The sequence below is a fragment of the Clinocottus analis genome, unplaced genomic scaffold (assembly GCF_023055335.1).
Source record: "Clinocottus analis isolate CAN_PGR_092001 unplaced genomic scaffold, fCliAna1.0.p SCAF_6, whole genome shotgun sequence".
Taxonomy (NCBI): domain Eukaryota; kingdom Metazoa; phylum Chordata; class Actinopteri; order Perciformes; family Cottidae; genus Clinocottus; species Clinocottus analis.
The window spans coordinates 3071602-3095487 of record NW_027176218.1 but is presented as its reverse complement, the minus strand read 5'-3'; the positions used below and the strand labels follow the sequence as shown (position 1 = coordinate 3095487).

General features: G+C 44.5%; 3 protein-coding genes across 3 annotated transcripts; 2 read left to right on the top strand and 1 right to left on the bottom strand.

Annotated features, from left to right (window-relative positions):
* On the top strand, nt 1–5398 carry skic8 (SKI8 subunit of superkiller complex). The gene is made up of 11 exons (XM_068603204.1): nt 1–96; nt 467–510; nt 621–648; nt 1012–1117; nt 1380–1552; nt 2746–2894; nt 3155–3248; nt 3511–3604; nt 4006–4098; nt 4436–4514; nt 5180–5398. The coding sequence occupies exons 2-11, from the start codon at nt 499–501 to the stop codon at nt 5267–5269; spliced, it is 918 nt and encodes a 305-aa protein (XP_068459305.1). The 5' UTR covers nt 1–96; nt 467–498; the 3' UTR covers nt 5270–5398.
* Nucleotides 5399–5907: 509 nt separating this feature from the next.
* slc25a44a (solute carrier family 25 member 44a) lies at nt 5908–10849 on the bottom strand. Its single transcript, XM_068603912.1, has 4 exons — nt 10558–10849; nt 8850–9557; nt 8621–8748; nt 5908–7589 (listed from the first exon to the last, which is right to left on the bottom strand). Exons 2-4 carry the CDS (start codon nt 9481–9483, stop codon nt 7398–7400), a joined length of 954 nt encoding a protein of 317 aa, XP_068460013.1. The 5' UTR covers nt 9484–9557; nt 10558–10849; the 3' UTR covers nt 5908–7397.
* Nucleotides 10850–11530: 681 nt separating this feature from the next.
* ireb2 (iron-responsive element binding protein 2) lies at nt 11531–23732 on the top strand. Its single transcript, XM_068602345.1, has 22 exons — nt 11531–11573; nt 13869–13955; nt 14395–14560; nt 14781–14918; nt 15078–15314; nt 15644–15713; nt 15846–16029; nt 16129–16268; nt 16487–16658; nt 16754–16854; nt 16996–17112; nt 17543–17702; nt 17886–18021; nt 18802–18886; nt 18993–19149; nt 19373–19497; nt 19586–19690; nt 20306–20448; nt 20663–20810; nt 20933–21055; nt 21491–21676; nt 21777–23732. The coding sequence occupies exons 1-22, from the start codon at nt 11549–11551 to the stop codon at nt 21885–21887; spliced, it is 2916 nt and encodes a 971-aa protein (XP_068458446.1). The 5' UTR covers nt 11531–11548; the 3' UTR covers nt 21888–23732.
* Nucleotides 23733–23886: the final 154 nt, after the last annotated feature.

The window sequence follows — 23886 nt, the reverse complement described above, 5'->3', positions numbered from 1 at the left end:
AGACCGGAAGTTACGTCGAAAGCTGTCATGGCGTCTCACATGTAAATCGCCGAGTTTCAGAAATTAAAAAAAACCATCTTATTAGGCGATTTGAAGGTACGTGTGCGCATTTTACATCATAGTTAAATAGGTCAATCACCAATAGAGATAGTGCGTTACCCTGGTAACTGTTAATACAGCAAACTGTACTTTGTTGTCGTGATAACCGCAGCTAGTCACAGCTAGCCCCCGTTAGCTGTGGTGTTTTGGTCTGCAAATACACAAATACTGTGTTGTGAGCTTGCAGTTTAATTCTTTATTCATGTGGTTGTTTTCCCATTACTCTGGCGGTTATACATGTTTAAGCTATTATATATAAACTGTGTTGCTCAGCAGCAAAACTAATGTGAGCTACTGACAACTAAGATTTTTTAAAATGAACTTTTCCTGCTTTGTCAAAGTTGACACACTTTACTGTTGTTTTCAGGTGAAAGTGAGGTATTCTAACTGACCAAGAAAATGAGCACTCAAGTGAGCAACCGATAGTCTCACATTTACATCCTACATATTGCTCACTGTATTTGTTTTCTGGGGGAAAGACCTCAAATACTTACTCGACATGTGTGTGTTTTCTATTTCAGTACAGCATTCTTTTTAAGCAAGAACACGGTGAGTAACAACGTAGATGAACAGATATCCCTGTATAACTAAGTAATAAATCAACAGTAATTTCCCACAGAAAGAACTACTACCACTACTTTTTTCCTGCGTTCAAACCTTTGTCCCCCATTATAAGACTTATTGTCAACAAACCCTATAACAAATTGATTGTGTTTTTAATATACAAATCTTTAGTAAAAAGCAGGCTTGGAGCTGAGAACAACAGTCAGATAGTATTCAGAGAAATACTAACAAATTGTAGTTGTTTTCATTGGATTTGTCGACAATTATAACGGCCCTGCTTGTTTTTGGTAATAAACCTCACTTGTACTCACTGTCTTCACGTTTTAACTCATGTTTGTTTCCTCTCAGCACACGATGATGCTATCTGGACAGCAGCGTGGGGTAAAAGTGAGTCTGACGGGTCAGAAACTATCATCACCGGCTCACTAGATGATTTGGTGAAAGTCTGGAAATGGTGAGTGTTTTTTTTGCACAATATTGTCTTTGGTTTTTTTTTCTTCTGTTGTAACATTGGATTTATTTAACATCTGGATTGTTTTCACATCATTTATTTATTTTCAAAAAAATCTTTAAAATCTTTCACTACATGGCCAAACAGAGTTTGATTTGCGGATATTTTTTTGTTTTGTTTCTGAGCACTTTTAAGAATGTGTTGCCTTAGAGGTTGAGTATATTTGACATTACGTGACCCAAATAATCTCACACTCATCCTGCAGGTCAGACGAGAAGCTGGAGCTGCAGTGGACTCTGGAGGGCCACCAGCTGGGCGTGGTGTCGGTGGACATCAGTCACGACGGAGCCATTGCCGCCTCCAGCTCCCTCGACGCTCACATCCGTATCTGGGACCTGGATTCTGGAAAACAGATCAGGTCCATGGACGCTGGACCAGGTACAACTGGGCCTGAGAGGATCAGTGACATTTCTTTTAATTAATTTGTATTCGGAGGTAAGATAACGGGTTGAGGAGAAAGCTCATGCTGCCCTCAACTCAATATCTAACTTCTAAACTAAATATACATTATATTTTATCTTAGAGTTTGAATAAGGGAGCTTTTGCCTTCTGAGTACTTTTAAATTCATGTCACTTGTGGTTTTGTATTTTACCTTTTAACTTAATTATCGATTTATCAAACTGATGCCTGTAAGATTAAATAAGAAAAAGTCTCACCAAAAGGCGGTTAGTTAGGAAACACAGCAAATAGAATGCTAAGGATAAAATGCGGAATACAATATAAACATAAAAATAATCCCTCGGATCATTTAAAAGGCAGATTGCACAGGGGATGTCCCTGGTGGATAGAAATAGAAAATAGAATAACAAAAAATTCATCTTCAAGAACAAAACCGGTTGAAAATGCTCACTGCTTTCTGAAGCATTTGTTGTGGCAGAAAGAATTCAAATCTTGTTATTTGACTTCGATGATCTTTAAATACATCCGGGCCGAGAGAATTCCTTTTTATAGAGAAAGTCTAATCCCTCATTTTGAATAACTCGGCTCCTAAACATACACTTCTGATAAAAAAATAAAGGTAGCTGATTTGACCTTTATGAATGTTTTTTTATTCTGCCTTGTCTTGAGTCTTCAAATAAGGTCACTACATCAGACATTTTCACTCTGTATAGTATAAAACCAAACCTGCAGGGGAGGACAGCTTGTCTTGCTCTGCTGTGTAGCGCAGCAAGAAACCTCTCTGTTGTTCTGCATGTTGAAGCGAGCTGTACTTCATCTGATGTCATGTCACCTCCCATTAGTGCCGCTCCATTTCACTCAGCGGTCGGTCTGGGTCAGTGGACTGCAGACCTTCTTTTCCCCCTCTCTTGGGACGTTGTGTATTTAAGTATAAGCCTTCAGAAGTAACTCATGTTAATGTGAAACCTTTATTTCTCTTTTTTGGGGCTTGTTAGCTAAAGGTTTGATTACAAGACGGTAGAAAAAATACAATAAAATACATTTTATCTAGAAGACGCATCCTATTAATTCTGTTTGCTGCAGACAACATTGTTCGAATAGACATTTCCCTGCAAAGACCCAGCTCCATATGCTCAACCTTCCCTCGCTTCCTTTCTGCTCTCCTTTCTAGTTGACGCTTGGTCGGTCGCCTTCTCCCCAGACTCCAAACACATCGCCACAGGAAGCCACCACGGCAAGGTCAACATCTTCGGTGTGGAGAGCGGCAAGAAGGAATATTCTCTGGACACTCGAGGGAAATTCATCTTGAGCATAGCTTACGTAAGGAACCATAAATCGTCCTTTCGGTCGGCTGGGTGGCGTCTCCTCGGTGCCTCGTCTTTACGATAACTCTTCTTGATTTGTGTTTCTTCTTCCTTCTATTAACATGGTGAACCCGTTCTCTCTGGGTCCAATGCTTTAAAAAAATTAAATAAATGCGTTTAGAACGAGCAGTAGCTCATCGAGTCTTGTGTCTATATTTGAAAGTTGTCTTTATAATTGATGCCATTGGTTTTATTCTGTTTTTTGTCCCTTTTTAGAGCCCTGATGGAAAATATCTGGCCAGCGGCGCCATTGATGGAATCATCAACATCTTTGACATCGCCACCGGAAAGCTTCTCCACACACTGGAAGGTCGGTTCATGTAATAAATAATGGATCTCGTGCTGCAACGAGTGATTGTTTTCATGACCAGTTATACTGTAAATCATTTTCTTGTTGATTTAAACGTAATAATATACAATAAATAGCGACCACAGACTTTGCGGTTAGATTTATACAAATACTCACATTCACACAGGCTGGGAAATGTTTAGCGAACTTGAATGAATGAAACAGAAATGTGTTTTCTTTTAGTCGATTAATTGATCACTAAGTGACTTGTCTCTCTCTTCAGGGCACGCCATGCCCATCAGATCCCTCACTTTCTCGCCCGACTCTCAGCTGCTGGTCACGGCCTCCGACGACGGCTACATCAAAATATACGACGTGTGAGTTTGTGGATGCTGATGAGTTTGTGGATGAAGTGTATTCTGTTGCAAAGATGCTCATTATACATGGTTAAAATACACACACACACACACACCGAACACGGGAGGGGAGAGATGCACCAGTGTTACACATGACACATTTTAAACACAAAACAGTATAGAAGGAACATTTTAGGACATTTGTTTTCTCTTTTTTTTTTAACTTTCAGCTGTTTTTATTGTCCCCTAACCTTACTGTTATATTTTTTTAATATTTTGTGCCTGATTAATTTTTTTACCTTAAGTTTATTGTAATTCTGTGTTAGGCAGACGGAGCAAAATAAGCTTTTCATCGTACAGAATAACTGTCTCTTCTCTGCACGTGACAGTAAAAACATTTTGAATCTTGAATTGTTTTACAGGCAACATGCCAACCTGGCCGGCACACTGAGTGGACATGGATCCTGGGTTCTTAATGTCGCCTTCTCCCCAGATAACACCCACTTTGTCTCGAGGTAAAAACCAAACGCCACAGATTCAAAACAAAACAGAGGAATGAAACGGACCGAGCGGCTGTAAATGCATCATAATGTTGTCTCCAGTACTTGTGTGTGAGCTTCTGCCTTCTTTGCGTGCATATTAGTGGTTGTGTTTTGCGTAGCGTCGACGCTCCCAGGCTTTCACTCCCGCCGTGTGAAACCGTTTGTCAGCTGTTGTTTCCAGACAAAGTTTCCAGTTCACTCTGCCAAAACACACCGAGCAGGTCGGCTTCAGGCAACGCGGCGTTTTGAGCGTCACATGAACTGCTTAACGACCGCGTCCCATCTCTCTCTCCTGTGCTACCACCCTCAGCTCGTCCGACAAGAGCGTGAAGGTTTGGGACGCCGGCACCAGAGCGTGTATCAACACTTTCTTCGACCATCAAGACCAGGTGACAAAGAGAAAAACCTCTGCGTGTGTTTTTTCATAATCGGATTCAAAGTGAGAAAAATCCATCAGCTGTGGGTGCTGATGTGTTGGAGGCGAGGAGGAATCAATATGGCCGACGTCACAGAGAGGCCCCTCACATGACCCCCCTCCCCCGCCTCTCTCTGAGGTTTCAGCTCGGGCTAAACCAATAAAACCCCGCTGTCATTAGATGCCTGGTTGCAGACGCCTGTGGGGAGGTTGAGCTGTTCTCTAAATGAAACATTTAGGAGAGGAGATCAGAGGCGGTTTGACCGCTGTATTGTTTTTGTGTGTCGTCATGAAACAACCCCAGAAGATATTAAGGGACGATTTGCAGCAAATGTATTGTTTAGCCTCGCTTTGTTCTTCTATGTAGCCTTTGTTTTTTGAAGTCTCAGCTCTCTGCACCGCTGAGTGACTTTTTTTGTAAACAAGATCAAAGAATACCATTTATGACCGCTCTGTTTTTTACTTGTGCTCCAACTGCCTTCCGTTTCTTCAACGTAATGCAGACGTTTGAAAAAAAACAAACAATGCATAATATTATATAATGTGAAATCTTTTGTGATTATAGAAAAGCATTTTTCTCGTCACTCAAGTCTTATTCTCGGCCTTTTGGTTTCTGTCTTTTTTCCTTCTTTCCTTCAGGTGTGGAGCGTCAAGTACAACAGCAACGGCTCAAAGATCATCTCGGCCGGAGACGACCGCTCCATCCACATCTACGACTGCCCCATGTGACGGACGTCGTCCTGTACGGGAGGATCTACACCGCTGTTTGGGGAAGAGAGGGAGGCGCACTGTAAATGTGATGGGGGGGTTTTGCACTGGCCCACTACGGTCAAATAAAAGGGTTGTTTTTGTACTTAATATTTCTATTGTATTGTTTTACTTTACGGCCTGAGATTTAAAAAAAAAAAATATCGTCCAAGGATTTGATCTGCATTTAATTGTACAGATACAATAAAGGCTTAGAGGCAATAAAATATCAGATGCGGGTGAAATATGGCTTTTTACTTCTCTAATCTCCAGTTAAAAATGTAATCATAAAAAAAGGCCTTTACCATAAATTCAAACTACTTATTTTTGTCTTAGTGACCATTTTATTTGATCCATTTACCTAGATTTCTGACTCTACTACTTGCCTTTTGTCAGTTTTGTGGCTTCATAATCTGGAAACATTACTTCAGGATTTAGTAAATGTAAAAGATTGTGGCAGAGGAAGGTGCAGAAACAGGTTTGGAGGCAGCTTCTTTTAGCAGCAGTGTCGATGAGGTCGTGCTCCCTCTGGTGGCCCAGCAGGTGCACTGCAGCCTCGTAATAACTAGTCCTAAACAAAGGGTATTATCTTCATGACGTACATACACTCAAACTAGTCGCAGTGATCCAGAAATCTTTATTACTTTTCGTCGAAGGTACAGAAGTTCTCCAAGCTCGAAAACGCATCAAACTGTGCTTTCAACAAGTCCTTGAAACTGCGCACACGGCAGCCACTCGGTAAATACCTGTGTAGCACTTCCACCACAACGGCACAAAAGTCTATTTTACATTTTGCTTTTCAGAATCAAATCGCATCAGTTCACATCTGTGCAAAAGAAAGAAGACACCAGTGTCAAACCTCACCGAGGTGCGTTTCCTGGCAGTGATCGTCGCGTGTACATATGGCCGTGTTGATGAAATGAACTTTTGGAGTTCAGTTGTGTCTGCTGGTGTGCTTTTACTCTCCCCGTGTGTCCGCTTTAAGCGGACCATCTCCCAGTAGTTTCTGTCCTGTGACCAAACATTTGCCTGTAAATAATGTGCGGCAAGTCCCCACGTCTCGTTAAGCGATCTGACCTGAGGCGTTTTGTCTTAAGCTCCACTTTTGTTTTCTACTTAACATTTACACAGACAATACGAAGCAGAAAGACCGGCCTGTTCCTACTTATCTAGTTAACTTGACTAGTACAATTAATCATACCTGCAACCCTGACTTCAGATAGCTGGTAAATAAATCACATGACACAGATTCATATATTACAGAAAGGGCTCTTGAGATGGTTTTTTTTGTGATATATATGCTTTTAGAAGTCCAACTTAAGTTTTACCTTTGGAAGATGTACAGAATTGGCATTGCTCTCATTAAATAAATCTTATTTGTACTTAATGTATGACCTAAAACTAAGGTGAGATTGTGAGCAGATGTTTCACATCTCTGCACAAAGTTTTCACTGGAATGCACATTAGATATCAAACTCCTCTGCTCTTCTTTGGCCTTGTCACAAATTCTCTTATGAAAACCAAACGTACTGGGATTTACTGCATTTATAAACATAAAAAAACCTTCAAAAGCTGCATCAAGTGACAATCTTAGGCTGCCTTGATGCCATGTATGTATGACATGGGGGGGGGGGGGGTAGTATTAAAGATGTATACTGGAACAATCATTCAATATTGGTATTGATAGCCATAAGATACTTGAGTTATCTACTATTCGTTAAGAAGCAATTTTCCTCAGATTTTAGAAAACTATTTTTTTTTTCCAAAGGGCAAATTTAAAGCAAAATGTGGAACATTTTTTCACTTGTATCTTAATTTTTTACAGAAACCATTTAGCGAAAAAAAGGTCAGTAAAAATAAGTCGGACCAACCGAAAAAGACACGGTCACGACGCCGGTAACTCCCATTTCTTGTGTCTCTGTCCGGCCACATTAAAACAGATCTAAAAAGTGTGTGGAAAGCGGCTACATCCGAGGCGAGTCACAGATTTGTTGTCGTCGTCTCCCGGGTGAAAAGTTCTTACTTGGCTGTGTGCGTACATGTGTGTGTGTGTGTGTGTGTGTGTGTGTGGGTCGGGCTCGAGGCTGTCCCCGGGTTCCCTTCTGGCCTTTCACCAGTGTCTGGACTCCACCAGATCATCTCGCAGACTCAGCCTCTTCAGGGTCTCGTATCCCACCACGATGAGCACCGACGTGGGCATGGCGGAAATGATGCGGGCCGACAACCCCTTGGTCATCGCCCAGATGCCCTCCTCCGCCAGCAGCTGCTTGAACGTCTCGCTGACGGACGAGCGCCCCTCCACCTGCAACAGACGCGTGAATCCTCTTTTATTCGCAGATGAAGACCAGAAGGTCTCATCGGGATGGATTGTGACACGATCACAAGCTCATGAACGGCCATTAAAACGGACCTTTTATGGTAAGATTGTTTCATCGACTCCTCTTTATCCAAGTTCTAGAATTAACTTTGCAACGGAGACGTGTTTTTACAACGCAAAAGTTACAAAAAAAACACACACAGGCCACCATCTGCTGAGGATGATTGTGTTATAAGACCAAAAAAAGCTCCACAATGGACCTTGTTATAGTCGACTCATATTTATGGTGCGTAGTGCTTCGAGGCCTCGTCCAAAGCAAAGTTCAGTTAGAAGTTCTGTTTGTGATTGCAACTGAATGAAACACACGGCGATGCGTACGTCTACAAGAAAGAGAAACTTTAAAAAAACTGTGTCGACAAAAACATCAGTTACCAATCAGCCTGTCGCACTATTGAGTAACGTTAGGGACTAAAGGAAGTGTCGCAACAGAGCGAACGAGCTGACTGCAGCTGCATTTGGTGTTGAGAGATCACCCCGCTGATTCTGTGACGCCGATTCAACAGAGAGTTTACTTCCTGGTTCTGTAGATTTCTGAATTTAATGAGCGTTGTTCTCTAAACCAACTCATTTTTGGCTTGTAAGCAATTCTCATAAGCTGTGCATACTCCAATCTGAGTGCTGCTGCTCACTTAAAAATTGTGTTTGTTTATTCATTCTCGTCCTGTAGAGCGAGTCTAATAATAGCAGAACCTTGCAGCCCGGAGGTTAGAGAGACAAATACTTTAACCTACAGATACTTCAAACCTACAGTTGCAGGTAACTGTTAAAAATAAAAAAATCACATGCTGTATCCATTAAAACGTCCACTCAGTCAGCCATAGACTCAATGTGACACCCGGCAAAGTAATAACATAATAACAAAAGGTTAAATGTAGTTGTATCTCATCGTAAATGCAAACACATCTGAAGTTTTTGCGTTCATGTGGTGCACCATAGTGTCTTCTGGGGGGGTTTACCTGTACTCTAGCACGAACAACATCCATGGGGTTGGTGATGGTGGAGGCGGTAGCCGCTGCCATTGGTCCTGCCAAAGCCTGCAGAATTAGATGGGGACACTCACTCGGCGCCAACAGGGACAGCTGCTCTGGGAACGGGAAAAAAAAAGGATGTATAAACCAGTGTGCGGCCAGTGCATCTGTGGGTTTTAGTCAACCGTTCCATGCACGCGGCAGGGTGTCGACTTACCTGTATAAAAATGATAAAAAGGCCACCAGAGTGCACTGTTTGGGATGTACGTGAGAAGAGATGCCACGTAGCCCCTGTAAAACCCCTTGAAGCCGTCAGCTGCGAATATCTGCACCGTGATGTCGCGGCTTTGCCCGAAAGTCAGGCTGCGCTTGGACGTCGTGAGCATCTTTTTGGGTTTGGTCTTGAACCGGGTCAGGTGCTCCCCCTGGCCTTGCATCATCAGCTGCTGGGACACCACGTCTATCGGCACGGTGATGGTCTGGGCCACCAGGGACGCCGCCCCTCCGGCCACCATCGACTTCACCGTGTTACTGGGCGTGTACTGGGTCACGTACTTGCGCACCAGTTCGTAGGTGGTGATGTACGCCTGTCCGGAGATCAACGTGAGCGTACTGACCATGAAGCCGCGGTAGAGGCCTTGTGCGCCCTCCGCTCGCAGGATCTTGCAGAAAGCGTCAAAGGTGCCCGAGTAGAGGGCCTTTCCCTTCTGCACCTGGAGCCGGGTGCGGATGAGGCTGGCCGGATAGACGGTGGCCCGGGTGGTCAAGGTCATGAACACACCCAGGGAGTAGAACTTCCTCTTGTCCAGGTCCTCCCATTCGATAATTTGGATCGCACCTTTCTGCAGCATGGTGCCGGCTAGAGCAGCGCCGCACCCCTACAGCCACGCATCTACGGTCGTCTGCCCTCCAACTGCCATCAAACCTGTTAAGGAGAGCAAACAGCGTCAGCGAAGCTCTGGGATCAGACGCAAGCCTCACGCTGGGTTCACGAAAATATTCATTCATTATTTTTCCAAATTTGGACTGATCCCAAGACAGCTGTCAAGAGACATTGCAATACCAGATAACACACTAAATCAGTCTCTATATGTGTGACAACACAGGGCTCTCGCACATTAGATAGTTTGAATAAGCCTGCAACTAATTAATGATGGAAATAATATGAATCTGGAAATTATTATTATCTATCTTAATTGAATCATTTGGGTCTATAACATGTCAGAATATACTTGCAGATGTTTTCAGAGTGCCAGCACAAAACCTCAAAGAAATGTTGATATATTCCCGTTTTGTTTGTTTATATATATATATATATATGACCTTGATTTTTATGGGCCATCATAATAAACTAAGTAAATTTCTCTCTCCAACTGTTTGCAGCCATATTCTGAGCAGGCATACCTGAGCTGTCTGAGCACATTCAACACACACACACACACACACACACACACACACACACACACACACACACACAGAATCAATGACATGCTGCATTGTTAAAATAGCGTAGTTGTGGATGCGTTTAATTAATTGTAATATTGAAAAAAGTCAAAGCCGGAAGAACCTGACGGACCTAAACGGCTTCCTGTGCAATCAGTTAAACATGCGCAGAGTCGCAGCCATTTGCCTCAGGCTTCGACGCATTATAAACACACACAACATCTAGTGTGATCCTTTCATCCGTAACTCACGTCACGCATTTAGCTAACTAAGTACTTATTAGTCCGCGGGCATCGTGTCATAACGCTGCCATGTGAACGTCTAATAAACCATTTTTGTTGTTGTTTTTTGCAGAGGTTGGTGAGGGGGGGAGGGAGCACGTGCAATGTCCGTGTACTCGAGCTGTTTGTTCGCGAGCTAACAGCACGAGCGATATGGAAAGCACGAGAAAGAAGGGAGTTTTAACGATTAGCTAAACGTACCTGTAGCTCGGGTTCACCTTCCGCCTCCTGCTCGCTGCTTTGTTGTTAAACTCTGTCCCTCAGCTCCGCGACAAGGTGGACCATGTCTTCCGCCCATTATCGACGGCTACGAACAAACAATGTCAAAGGTGAAAGGTCATAGTTTCTTTTCTTTTACTGCTTCGTTGTTTTATTGGAATAATTAACTTTTTCTTAGTTTAAAAACAAGTCTGAATCTAGTTTCTTCGTGCAGGTGATCCCTGTAACGGTTATCGGTTACTGTTGGGTAACGCTACTTAGCTGGTTATGGGGACGATGATGCGTTCAGGGCAAGATTCGAGCGTAGGAATTTCCAAGAGCAAGGCCCGACCAACAACAGACGAAGCATTGAAATGGGTTTATACGTGAAGCAGTGGTGTAGTAATTGCTCAGATTTAATCTAGTGTATTGTACAGGTTTTTTTTGTGTTTTTCTGATGTACTTAAATTAGAGTACAAACAGTGTTTTTGTTGTGCAACCTTGTGTATTGTACAATGGCAATAAATTAAACCTTGAACCTTGTGTTGTGAGTATGTGTGAGTTTTACCGGTATGATTACTTGTTTAAATATGTATTGTAGTGCTGCACTTCAGCAAATATACTTAGTTACATTGCAACGCTGATATTTGGAACACGCAAACAAAGTCGGAGGCGCTGTGAAGGCATCTGCAAGGATCTGTACGGTCACGTGAGACGTATTTTTTAATTCAAAAGGATTTTACATATACAGTATTTTGCATCTTTAAAAAAAATGTATTTTCTATACATCCTTTTGTAATTAGTTTTAGACACTGTGAACTTCTCACACTGTGCATAAATATAAATATATATATAGCCACCTTCATGAGGCGCTCTCTTTAATTCAGGAAATGTCGAGAGGGCGTGGCCGAACTAATATCCGTGCTCTGATTGGTCGGCTCGGTGTTGCCCAGTGCAGTCACGAAAACGGGTCGTGTTGATTTCAGAAGTCATCATGGCGCTGACTCCGCCAGTCGAAGGTAAAGAGCTGTCTTCTGATAACCCTCACATAGTCAACTGTCATCCGAGTAGCCATGTCTTCTAAGACAGCAATCGATTAAAAAAAAAAACACCCTTAAAAATGGATATCGTTTTCTGTTATAGGTGTTATTAAAACGGTCGCTAGCTTGGCGATATTCACAGTATAACTAGCTAGCTAACCTAGCTAGCTGACGCCGAAAGCTAGACATGTCTTGTCTTAGCGCAAAGATTTGTCACAACTTTTACCTACTCTCTAGCTAAACGTAAACCGTGTGCTTAGGGTTAGCGTTCATTGCCTTGGGTTTCCTTATCACGTCAAGGCGTCCAGCCTGTAGCACGATAAGCGAGAGCGTGTGCTCCACGATAAGGACCAGCTAGCTGAACGTTAGCCGTGTGGCTGTCTGCCGCACCGTGTCACCGAGGGAGAGATGTTTCTTGTGTGAGGATGTTCGCTGACGGCGTCGACAACACTTGTACTGTTCGCACCACGTCAACATGTCATCGCCATACGCGTGTTAACAGTCGTGTTGGTCTCAAGTCAAGTGTACAAACAAGACGAGCATTTGTTTTATAATTCAACCCCTAAAAAAACGGTTTGAAAGTGGGATCACAGGCCGTGGTGAAAATGACATTGTCGGTGAAAGCAAACTCAATATCAAATATTTGACAGATAAGTTGCCTCACAATAATTGGGTGTTTTTTTTTTAACAAGTCTGGGTTTTTTAGTGTAGCCATCTTCCCCAAAAATGATTTTATCTCTACATGATCTCACCAGTGATCAGCCAGCGTGTCTTTGTTGTGGGTCAAGTAGTAACATATGAATCTGAATGTTTTCCATTCGGCCTGCTTTGCATCAGGGTCATAGTGTTTAGTTTTTCTCATACAGTTATGCAAAACACTTGCTGACAAAGAATCACAGTGATGTAGGTAAATAGAAAATGTTGATGTCATGGGGGAAAAAAGAAGCAAAAGAGGGCAAGCTGCTCTGAAAAGCTTGAATGCATGAGCATGTTTGGCTTTGGATGTGCAAATTGTTTAGCATACATTTTGACATTTTGTTTCTTAATATGCTGCTGAGGGCACAGACGCTATTCTTCAACCAGGATTTGACGATGACAAAAGCTGTGTTTCAAAAACATTTATGCCTGATTAGTTAAACTGATCAAGGTTATACAATCTTAGCTCTTTTGCCGGTTTCTCATGGCAGCAATGATAATACTCTTGTAACTCTTGCTTTGTCTCACCGATGGTGAAAATGATTAGTGGAAATGCTGCAGATGAAAAATATATGAAACCTGTTTGTCTTTCACATTAGTTGATCAGATTTGTCGGACTTACTCCAAAGCAGTTATGTGATGTGTGTGTGTGTGTGTGTGTGTGTGCTCACATCTTCCCCATGAGTTTCACCTCTGCATGATGGATTTCAGCAGGGAGGCTTGAAGAGATTCTTCCTCTTATTTATTCAGTGAATGCTTGGTAGGATTTAGGAAACCAAACCTACAGTACACGCTTTAGAAAAATACAATGTGTATAATTATTTTACATAATAGTCAATTCAGATTAAGTCAAGGGTATTCTATATAGTTTCTGTTCAACAATTGTTAGTTTAAAATTAAGTAACCTGAGAGCCAAAGGTACAGCGTGTTGATGTCCTGTTGCGAGACCAGGGAGTAGAGTTGTGCTACGATTTTATAAGAGTACTGTGTCCATTGGCGCTCAGCACTCGCTTCGTTTTTACACCAAGTTTTAAAGTAGAATATTATCATCGATTAACACCTGGGGGCTAAATAAAGGTCACAAAGGAAAAAAAGAGATCAGAGAATTTGCTCAAAATGCATCTTTGTTCATTGTTACATTATCCAAGAAGCTTATTTACGGTACAGTCTAATTTATAGTTGTTGACATTCTCCTTAGCTACTTATAACCACTAATACAATATGGTATGTAATAAGTTTCTTCATAAACAGCTCAGAAAATCCGAAGCCTCCTGGTATTTTGTTTCGACACCACTTGAGAGTTGCCCGCGCTTAGACTGTTTTGTTTTTGTGAGATCTCCACTCTCTTAATCTAACTATGTATGTATGTATGTATGTATGTATGTATGTATGTATGTATGTATGTATGTATGTATGTATGTATGTATATTTTACCATTTGAATTTAAAGTCTTGTGGAGTAAACCTGTCCAACCTGCACATAGACTTACTTAGCCAAAAAGACAAACAGTTGATGATATCACCTTTCCTGGTAACAGTTCTGAGGTTGCATAACTAAATGTTTGTTTTCCCTCTGCAGAGCACCCATATAGCCATCTAATTGACACCCTGAACGATGGCAGGATCAAGTTCTTCAATCCACAGAAACTAAATGATCTCAGATATGGTGAGTTCAGCCCCTCTGACTAAAAGAAATAGGACATATTTAGATACATACATCCCTGTTTCTAGACCTATTCCAGGTGGCATTTATTTTACACGGATCTGCACGACGTATAAGAAGTCGTACGACGTCGTACAGTAGAAATCAATGTTGGCATATTGAGCTATTGCATCATAAAGCTGTGTTTACCACAGGTGTGTCGCAACATAAGATAGCAGTGTAAACATATGAGAAGTCTCGAAGAGCATATGTAAACAGCAGTCTTAACGGTGTTGTGAATATATATTTATATATATGTTCATTCAATTGTTGAATTAACCTACGAGAGCCCTTTTTTATATCTGTAACAAGGACAGTGAGGGGTTAATAAACAATATGATTCCTTTACACATTAAGTGTAGCAAATTAAACCGCACGTTGTTGTTTTTGCTTCCCTGTGTAGACAAGCTGCCTCTGTCCATCCGTGTCTTACTGGAGGCAGCGATCCGTAACTGCGATGGCGTCTACACAAAAGGAGACGACGTCCAGAACATTCTGGATTGGCAGCAGCAGCAGAATAAAACCGAGGTGCCGTTCTCTCCAGCGCGGGTCCTTCTCCAGGACTTCACGTGAGTTTCACAAGGAGACTTTGGTTAAAACAGCTGATGTTAGTCGGCGTATTAGATCTCGTTTCGTCGTGATCCTTCTTTTCATTCCTTTTACGTAAAGAACTTGTTAATATCATCATTTCGCTCATGTTTTTAGTTGCAGTAGAATGATATTCCTATAAATCCATGAAGGACGGTTTGGATGATTATTTTTTTCCCCTCCCCTGGTGTCCTTTGACAGTGGTATTCCTGCCATGGTGGACCTGGCAGCCATGAGGGATGCTGTGGCCAAACACGGCGGGGACCCCGGGCTGGTCAACCCTAAATGCCCCACAGACCTCATCGTAGACCACTCATTACAGATTGACTACAGCAAATGGTGTGTTTGCATGTATTTTTTCCTATTTATGTTCTGACAGTGAGCTAAAGAAAGTAAGAACATCAAAGTACACACAGACTTTTCCGAAGTGGCCTTTTTTTGTATTGATAGAAATCTGGATGTATTCTATTGTATAACATTCATTTCTTTTACCCACAGTGCCATACAGAATGCCCCAAACCCAGGTGCAGATGGAGGCGACGGTCCGATCCAAAGCCAGGGTCCTTCCCGTGCCACACCCTCCAGGCGAGGCTCACAGTGTGGAGGCCAGCGGGGCTCCTGCAGCAAAGCCACCTGCAGCGACACTCCAGCCTCCGCTGGTCGACCCGCGGCCTCGGTCCAGCAGATCGAGAACACTCCTCTCCTCTGCCCTTTCCACCTGCAGCCGGTGTCTGAGTGAGTATGCCTGTAAAAAAATTAACGCAGTTTATTTATTGCTCCTTACGGCGACTGGAACTGACTCGACTGAGTTAGATGGGACGTTTATGAATTGATTTCACAGCCTCACATGGTCATTTTCTTCCTTTCTCATACGACATAATTCGGCTTCTGTAACGTGCGTTTCATTTGACTAACTACATACGTGACTTTGGGCCATTTTAGCAAAAATTTCACCACATCAGCCGTTTAATGCCTTTTTTATTTAAACAAATGAATTGACATTATCACTGATTGACACATAATTCCTCTTCGGCAAGTCTCATGATTTGTTCTCATCTCTGCAGCACTGAAACGGCGCTGAAGAACCAGGAAGTGGAACTCAGCAGAAACAAAGAGAGGCTTCAGTTCTTTAAGGTACAGCAAACGGCAAATTTAAATATCTTGGTGTCTCCCACTTGAGACAGCAGAAGAAAACGCTGTTGGTGCTTTGACTGGGACACAGAGTCACATTTCTGTCCTCCTCCTCCTCCTCTCCCCGTCTGTCAGTGGTGTTCCAAAGCGTTCAAGAACGTGAACGTGGTTCCTCCGGACGTCGGCGCGGTCCACCAGGTGAACCTGGAGTATCTGTCCAGAGCGATCCAGGTCACCGACGGGTTCATCTTCCCTGACAGTGTGGTGGGAACCGACTCGCACACCACCATGATCAATGGCCTGGGCATCTTGGGCTGGGGTAAACGACAAGTTCTCACCAGTCGTTGACATATTTGTCAACAATGCAAGCTGATTTATAAAAAAAAAAACGTTTTTATCCATGTTTTGCCTCCACCAGGTGTTGGGGGAATTGAGTCGGAAGCGGTGATGCTGGGCCAGCCGGTGTCCCTCACGCTTCCTCATGTGGTGGGCTGTAAACTGGTGGGCTCCATCCAACCTCTGACCACCTCCATCGACATCGTCCTCGGCATCACAAAGGTGACACTGCTCTTCCTTTTTCGAAAAGTGAGACGCCCAAAATATGGACACCTCACTAGTCGAGGACAGCGGCATTGAAAAAATAACGGTTATCTACTAAAACCTGCGGCGCACAATCAGTGTTGCAAGAAGCAACAAATGGCACAATTCTTCAGGAAGAGTGCTTACTCTTTGCCTCTCGGTGTGCACCAATGTGTCTCCTACATTTTTGTTTCCAGCACTTGCGGCAAGCCGGGATCGCTGGAAAGTTTGTGGAGTTTTTTGGACCCGGCGTCTCCCAGCTCTCGGCTCCCGACCGGACCACCATCGCCAACATGTGCCCAGAGTACAACGCCACCGTCAGCTACTTCCCCATCGACCAAGTCACCCTCAAGCACTTTAAAAAGACAAGTGAGTCGGCAAAAGCGATGCCGCTTATTAAGAGTTGCGGTACCCCGATTCAGTCCAAGTGTTAGCGAACTAACTCGTCGTAATCTCCCTTCCAGATTTTACAGAGAAAAAACTTGAATTGATGGAGTCTTACATGAAAGCTGTGAAACTTTTCCGAAGCTATGAAGATCCCTCAGAAGACCCTGAGTACTCTGAGGTAACGCGTCAAACCTTGAGGGTCAAAGCGACTGGGACTGACAATTGATAGCCATAGTAGCCATATTTACAACATTAGCAGCGGTAGGGGAATAATATTTTCACAATAAAGTAAAAGATACATCCATTCATCTCTGTGCAGGTGATTGAGATCAACCTGAGCTCCATCGTGCCCTATGTGAGCGGACCGAAGAGGCCTCAGGACAGAGTGGCGGTCAGCAGCATGAAAGAAGACTTCCAGAGCTGTCTGAACGAGAAGGTGACAAAACATCCACAATGAGACTCTTTATATATTCATGTCTACTTCTGTTCTTTAGGAGAGGAACCAAGTGCACATGCAGGCAAAGATACTCGGGAGCTTTTGGAAAGCAACTCCTTGAAACAAAGAGAATTTATTTAGAGCCCTAAGGACGTTGACACAGCGGGAGCATGACAAATATTTAAATACTCGCGTGCAAATATCATATATCTTGTCTAGAGCTTTTACTGTGAAAGGTGATAACAAGAGGAGTAGATCTGGTCCGGTGTCGAGGATGAAATGAGTTATAAAGTTTGACGCCTTGAGACTGTGAAGCCTCCCCATGTTGTTGTTTTCTAAATAGAAGTGCAACTCAACCTTCTGGGTGATGGCTTTTATTTTCAAAATAAACGCCAACAAGTGCTTTTTATTTTCCGTGGTGCGGCTGCAGGTCGGCTTCAAAGGCTTCCACGTCTCGAAGGAGAAGCAGGACACGCGCGTTCCTTTCCTGCACTGTGGGCAGGAGTACCAGCTGGCCCACGGCTCGCTGGTCATCGCCGCCGTTATCAGCTGCACAAACAACTGCAACCCGTCTGTCATGCTGACCGCAGGTAAAAGTGCAGAGTTCCTCTGAAAATATCCCCCTTCACTTCAGCATGAATCTCATCGTGGCTGCTCTCTCACACTACGAATGCTCTGCTTTTTTTTCACAAAATGAATCCCCTGTTTTGTGTCTGTAAACTCGCTGTCACGGCTATTTCGCGTAACATTTGTTTTTTTTTTGTAATTGACAGGTCTACTGGCCAAAAAGGCTGTGGAGGCGGGGCTTGTTGTCAAGCCTTATATTCGGACCAGCTTGGCTCCTGGAAGCGGCATGGTCACTCACTACCTCAATACCAGTGGAGTCCTGCCTTACTTGAGCCAGCTAGGGTAAGTGTGTGTGCACAGTGACGACACACACACACACGTACACACATATGCCCCTTTAACAGCAGGGCATTGACCTGAGATAAACCCGAACCATAGGTTTAACTTTGCTCAGCTCTGGTTTGATCATTTTGGAGGATTTAGTTTGTGGCGCTGTTGGATTGTTGAGTTGAGGTGTTTTCTATTATTTTGTCCACCCACATTTCTGGCTACATCTAACAATAACAAACATGTTTATTGCAATACACTTTCAAAGTCTTGAATAAGTTCAAGCTTGTTTTAAACCGGCGTTTTTACTCGGGAACAAAGGAATGTGCTGCCAGGAAACTCCTGTAGCGACGTCCAATCAAAAGCAGTCAGCTGTGCAAACAGGAAATGAGTTTACTCACAGAAACAATCCATGTGGACACGGCTAATAAGTTAAAAACATACGGGGGGATTATTTGTGCGATTCAAACGGCTGTCGAATGCAGATTATGCTTCAGTGCATGTGACGAAAAATAGACATGAAAGTGTGAAAAGAGAGCGGATTGATACATTTAATGAAATGTATCAATTTAACAATGTGTCGTTCCAAGTGGACTTCAAAGTCAAATTCTAACAATGCTCTCCGTGTGGGTTGGACGATAAAACCCCCTGTTGAGTTTTGTAAAATAGAAGGCGGTCAAAGATCAAAATTAGCGTTTGCGTGTAAAAGAAAATGCAGAATGATTTAATTCCTTTTCATTCAACGACGCCGGGTTTCCCCTCCGCTCTCCTCTCCTCCTCGCTCCTCCTCCCCAGGTTCGAGGTGAGCGGTTACGGCTGTGCCACCTGCGTGGGCAACACGGCCCCGTTACCGGACGCCGTCGTGGATGCCATCAAACAGGTGAGAGCTCTCTCTCTCTTCCCGCCGTGCACTCGACCCTCCAGCTGTTCTGTGGCTCTCAACCGTCACGAAGAAACAATGGCGCTGACGCTCCGCTGTGTTTCAGGGCGACCTGGTGGCCTGCGGCGTTCTGTCTGGAAACAGGCACTTCGAGGGCCGCCTGTGTCACTGCGTGCGCGCCAACTACCTGGCCTCCCCTCCCCTGGTGGTGGCGTACGCTCTCGCCGGGACGGTGGGAATCGACTTTGAGAAGGAGCCTCTGGGTAAGATGATGGCGCAAATCAGGGAGCTGCTCCGAAGCTCTTGCTCTCAGGAAAAAAGCCTGAGGCTTTCGGATGATTACAGGGAAGGCAACACTTAGGGGATTCTGGGTCTTGTGCCGACACGCATCAGCCGCAGAGGAACAGAGGAGCATTGTGGGTAGTTTAAGGCTGAACCCGCTGTGTAATCTGGGACTTAACATGGAGCGTCCTGTGGTTGGTGCAGGTGTGACCTCGGAGGGGAAGGAGGTGTATCTCTGTGACATCTGGCCGTCCAGGGAGGAGGTGCAGCAGACCGAGGAGGACACCGTCATCTGCTCCATCTTTAAGGACCTCAGGGGAAGGATGGAGGTCAGGACACGACCCATCTTTATTCATTATTATACGTCCTTTTCAGTTTAAATCAAGTGAATGAGAGATTGTCTCTCTCTCTCTCCAGAAAGGGAACACCCTCTGGAACAACATTGAGTGTCCAGACTCTGTGGTTTTCCCCTGGGATCACAAGTCCACCTACATCCGCTCCCCGTCTTTCTTCAGCAAGTTGGTGAGTCTCCAGTCATGATGTCACCGAGTCTCCAGAAATGCAGACGGACGCAGTTTTGACCATCAGCGCCTCCTCTGCGCATCTCTCTCTCTCTCTCTCTCTGTCTCTCTCTATCACTTCTCTCTTTCTCTAAATCTCTTTTTCGCTCTCTAACTTTCTCTCTTACTCTCTCTCACTTTCTCTCTCTAACTCTCTCTCTTTCTAACTCTCTCTCTCTCTAACTCTCGCTCTCTCCCTAACACTCTCTCTCTCTAACTCTTTTCTAACTCTCTCTTTAACTCTCTCACTCACTTTCTCTCTCTAACTCTTTCTCTCTAACTCTCTCTCTCTTTCTAACTCTCTTTCTCTCTCTCTCTCTCTCTCTCTCTCTCTCTCTCTCTCTCTCTGTAACTTTCTCTCTAACTCTCTCTCTCTAACTCTCTCTCTTTCTAACTCTCTATCTCTCTCTCTCTCTCGCCCTCTCTCTGTTTAACTCCATCTCGCTCTCTCTCTAACTCTCTCTCTCTAACTCTCTCTCTCTAACTCTCTGTAACTTTCTCTCTAACTCTCTCTCTCTCCCCTTCTCTCTGTTTAACTCCATCTCGCTCTCTCTCTCTCCCCCCCTTGCCCTCTCAGAGTAAAGAGGTTCCTCCTCCTCCGTCGATAGAGAACGCTCACGTCTTGCTGTTCCTCGGTAACAAAGTGACGACGGACCACATCTCTCCAGCCGGCAGCATCGCTCGGGTCAGCGCCGCCGCCAAGTACCTGCTGAGCAAACGGTGAGTCCAGATGTCGGACCCCACGGTGATCGTTCATTACAGGTGGAGCTGCAGCCGGTCCTCCTCGCTGGACTAGAGACGCTTTATTATTTAATTCAGCGTCCACGGCGAGGTTGTAGAAGAAGATATTGATGAAGAAATGTTCCTCAGAAGCAACAGGACGTACTCTGAGGTGTCGCGTGTTTAACGGCGTCTCTCTGAATGCCTCCCTCAGCCTGACGCCGAGGGAGTTTAACTCGTACGGCGCTCGCAGAGGGAACGACGCCGTGATGACCAGAGGAACGTTCGCCAGCATCAAGCTCCAGAACCGCTTCATCGGCAAACCGGGCCCCAAAACGTTGCACATTCCCTCGGGCCAGACGGTGAGCCACAACCTTTCAAATGCCGGTGATTCACCGAGGTGGATTTATTTTGTGGTCTGTGAGCTGCGGCGCCGTGCGCAGTGTTTAAAGACGACAACATGGCCGCCTCTTGTTTCCCTCAGCTGGACGTCTTCGAGGCGGCTGATCGCTACCAGAGAGACGGCGTTCCTCTCATCATCCTGGCGGGAAAAGACTACGGCTCGGGAAACTCCAGGGACTGGGTCGCTAAAGGACCCTACCTGCTGGTGAACTACACACACACACACACACACACAATCACACACACACACACACTCTCTCTCTCTCTCACTTTCACACACTCTGTCTCTTACACACACACTCTTATTCACACACACTCTTTCTCTCTCTCTCTCTCTCACACACACACTTACACTCTGTCTCTCTCTTTTACTCACATGCACACAGTCTCTCTCACACACACACACACACTCTCTCTCTCTCTCTCTCTCTCTCTCTCTCTCTCTCTCTCTCTCTCTCTCTCTCTCTCTCTCTCTCTCTCTCTCTCTCTCTCACACACAGTGCAGTTGCGTTACAGTGATCTCCTCGTTGTGCTCATCTTTCTCCCCCCTGACGTCTCTCTCTCTCTCTCCCTCCCTCCTTCTCTCTCTCTCTCCCTCCTTCTCTCTCTCTCTCTTTCTCTCTCTCCCCCCCCCCTCTAGGGAGTGCGCGCCGTCATCGCTGAGAGCTTCGAGAAGCTGCACAGGAGCCAGCTGGTGGGGATGGGCATCCTGCCGCTGCAGTTCCTCCCCGGAGAGAGCGCCGACTCTCTGGAGCTCAGCGGGAAGGAGCGCTTCAGCGTCACGCGGCCCGACAGCCCGAGTCCCCGGCAGCAGCTCGCGGTCCAGGTGAGCGGCCGGCTTTCATGTCCTCGTTTCAGTCCCCTATCCTCTTGATGAAACCAGTTTGGACCGGTTTCACTGAAGCGGTTCCTGTGTTCTCCTCCAGACCAGCCAAGGAAAGTGCTTCTCCGTCACCGCGCTGTTGGACACGGAGATGGACGTCACCCACTTCCGGCACGGAGGTCTCCTTCGATACGTCGCTCGGACTTTGCTCTGAACCGGCCCGACTGAATGCGTCTTCATCACATCACCTCGTCTTCAGCACGTGACGAAGAACCCCCGCCCCGCCCCGCCCATCGAGCTCTGACAATTTGTCCGTTTTGAGCCGGACGAAACCCGCCCGAGCCGCTCCGCCGTCGCCAGCGTTTTTCTCCTCGCTAGAAGACGACGCGGCGACATCATTCAGCTCGTTGAGGCAACCGAACCCGAGACGACCTTTTTAAACATCTTTTTTTCTTTTCTTTTTTCTTTTTTTTGGGGTGTTTTATTGTGTCGGAGACCGGTTTCGCTGCGTACCGAGGGGACAACCTCCGTCTGCTTCTGTTGTCGTTAAATCCATAAAGTATCCCGCCTGGAAAAGGCGTCCATGGTGCTCGGTACTACGGCGTGAATACTTTTTTTTTAAGGATCGGGCGTCGCCTGTTTTTAACCAACCTCCCAAGTAAAAGTCTTATTTTGCAGAATCCACGTCGCCGTGTGGGAAATGTGAACGCTAAGCTACACAAACGTCTCCTCTGCTTCCCATTAAAGGTAAAATATAGATCATGAAAAGTTTCTCGTCCTGAATGATCCATTAATATTGATCCGTAACGGTTTGACGACATTTTGAGCCCCAAAAAAAAAGACGCGTTCAGTCTTCGTACCCAAATGCTATTATAAAAAATGCAATACTATAAGTTAAACATTTTACTCAAACTAATTGGTGAGAGGTGGTAGTTGCCCTCGTCATTTGCATGTGGTTTTGTTTTCAAGGTGCGAGATCATCCTTGAATCTTCCCAAGAGCTTTTTTTTTTTTTTTTTTTGCAGTTTCTCTTCCTGCAGCCGGTGACTTTGTTGGCATTTATTTAAAAAAAAGTGAACCGGCGGCTCGTGAGATGCATTGTGGGTAATATTGGCGCCGGGCTTCGGGGAGAGAAAGAAGAATGTGAGGACTAAAGCGCAAGAAAGGCGAATGACTGTATTTCCCCAAAACTTTTATAATTTATTATATATTTTTTTAACATATCCTCTCATAATCCGCACGTTTGTTTTTTTTAAGTGTGAAAGTGACAAGTGTAATCATGTCGCTTCACTTTTAAAAAAAATATATAAATAAAGCTCCTTGCATGAGGAGATCAATCTGAAAAATCATCATAAACGCGATTAATTTCTTCAGCTTCTATCGCAGTTTGATCTGAATTGTAAGTGAATGGATGGAAAGCAGCCCGGCCTAAAAATACCTTAAAATGTGTGTTATCACAAACTACACGTGCTGAGAGGTACTGGACTTTTTTTTATTTTGTTAGCTCTGTATCATTTTGTGACTGTTCCAAATCATTTTTGACGCAGTAAAAAAAAAAAAAAAGTGTTCGCTCACGGCACTTTCTAAAACCATCCCGTCTTTGTTTCACGTCACATTATCTAGAATACTTCACGCTTTTATACACATATATATTTTCTAGAGCGCGTGGCTGTACTGGAGAGAAGTTATTTAGAGAAGTTATTTATTGATTCACGCCAGATTCTGCGACACGTTGAAACCATGAACTGCCTGAAGCTGCAAAATGTATTTTTTCATTATTTTAAAAAGCGATCGAGGACGTTTTTCTTTTTGCCAAACAGCTGAATCGAGTAGCGCGCTGTCCCATCGTTCCTCCGCTGCGTCTTATTCCCCAAGTGTGTGTTTTTCAAGTTCCATCCTCCTGTTTTTGCCTTCCTGGTGTCGAGCTGCGTGATCCATCAGCGCCGGTCCGGATGCGGCGCAGCGCCAAAGCTGCACCGGTTTCCTCCGCCGCCAGTTTACGGGAAGCAAAGTATGTCACGTCTGTAACTCTGGTGTTGTAAATAGTTTTTAATAAATGGTAAGGCAACGTTGGCTGCGTGTGACGTGTCTTGATGTTCTGGTGAAGGGAACCGCACTGATGATACAACTAGTGTCACACATAACAAGGCGGCATTCACTTCAATAAGGGACGAAGAAAGGATGCCGTCACTAGGACCTGGATTCAAAACTTCC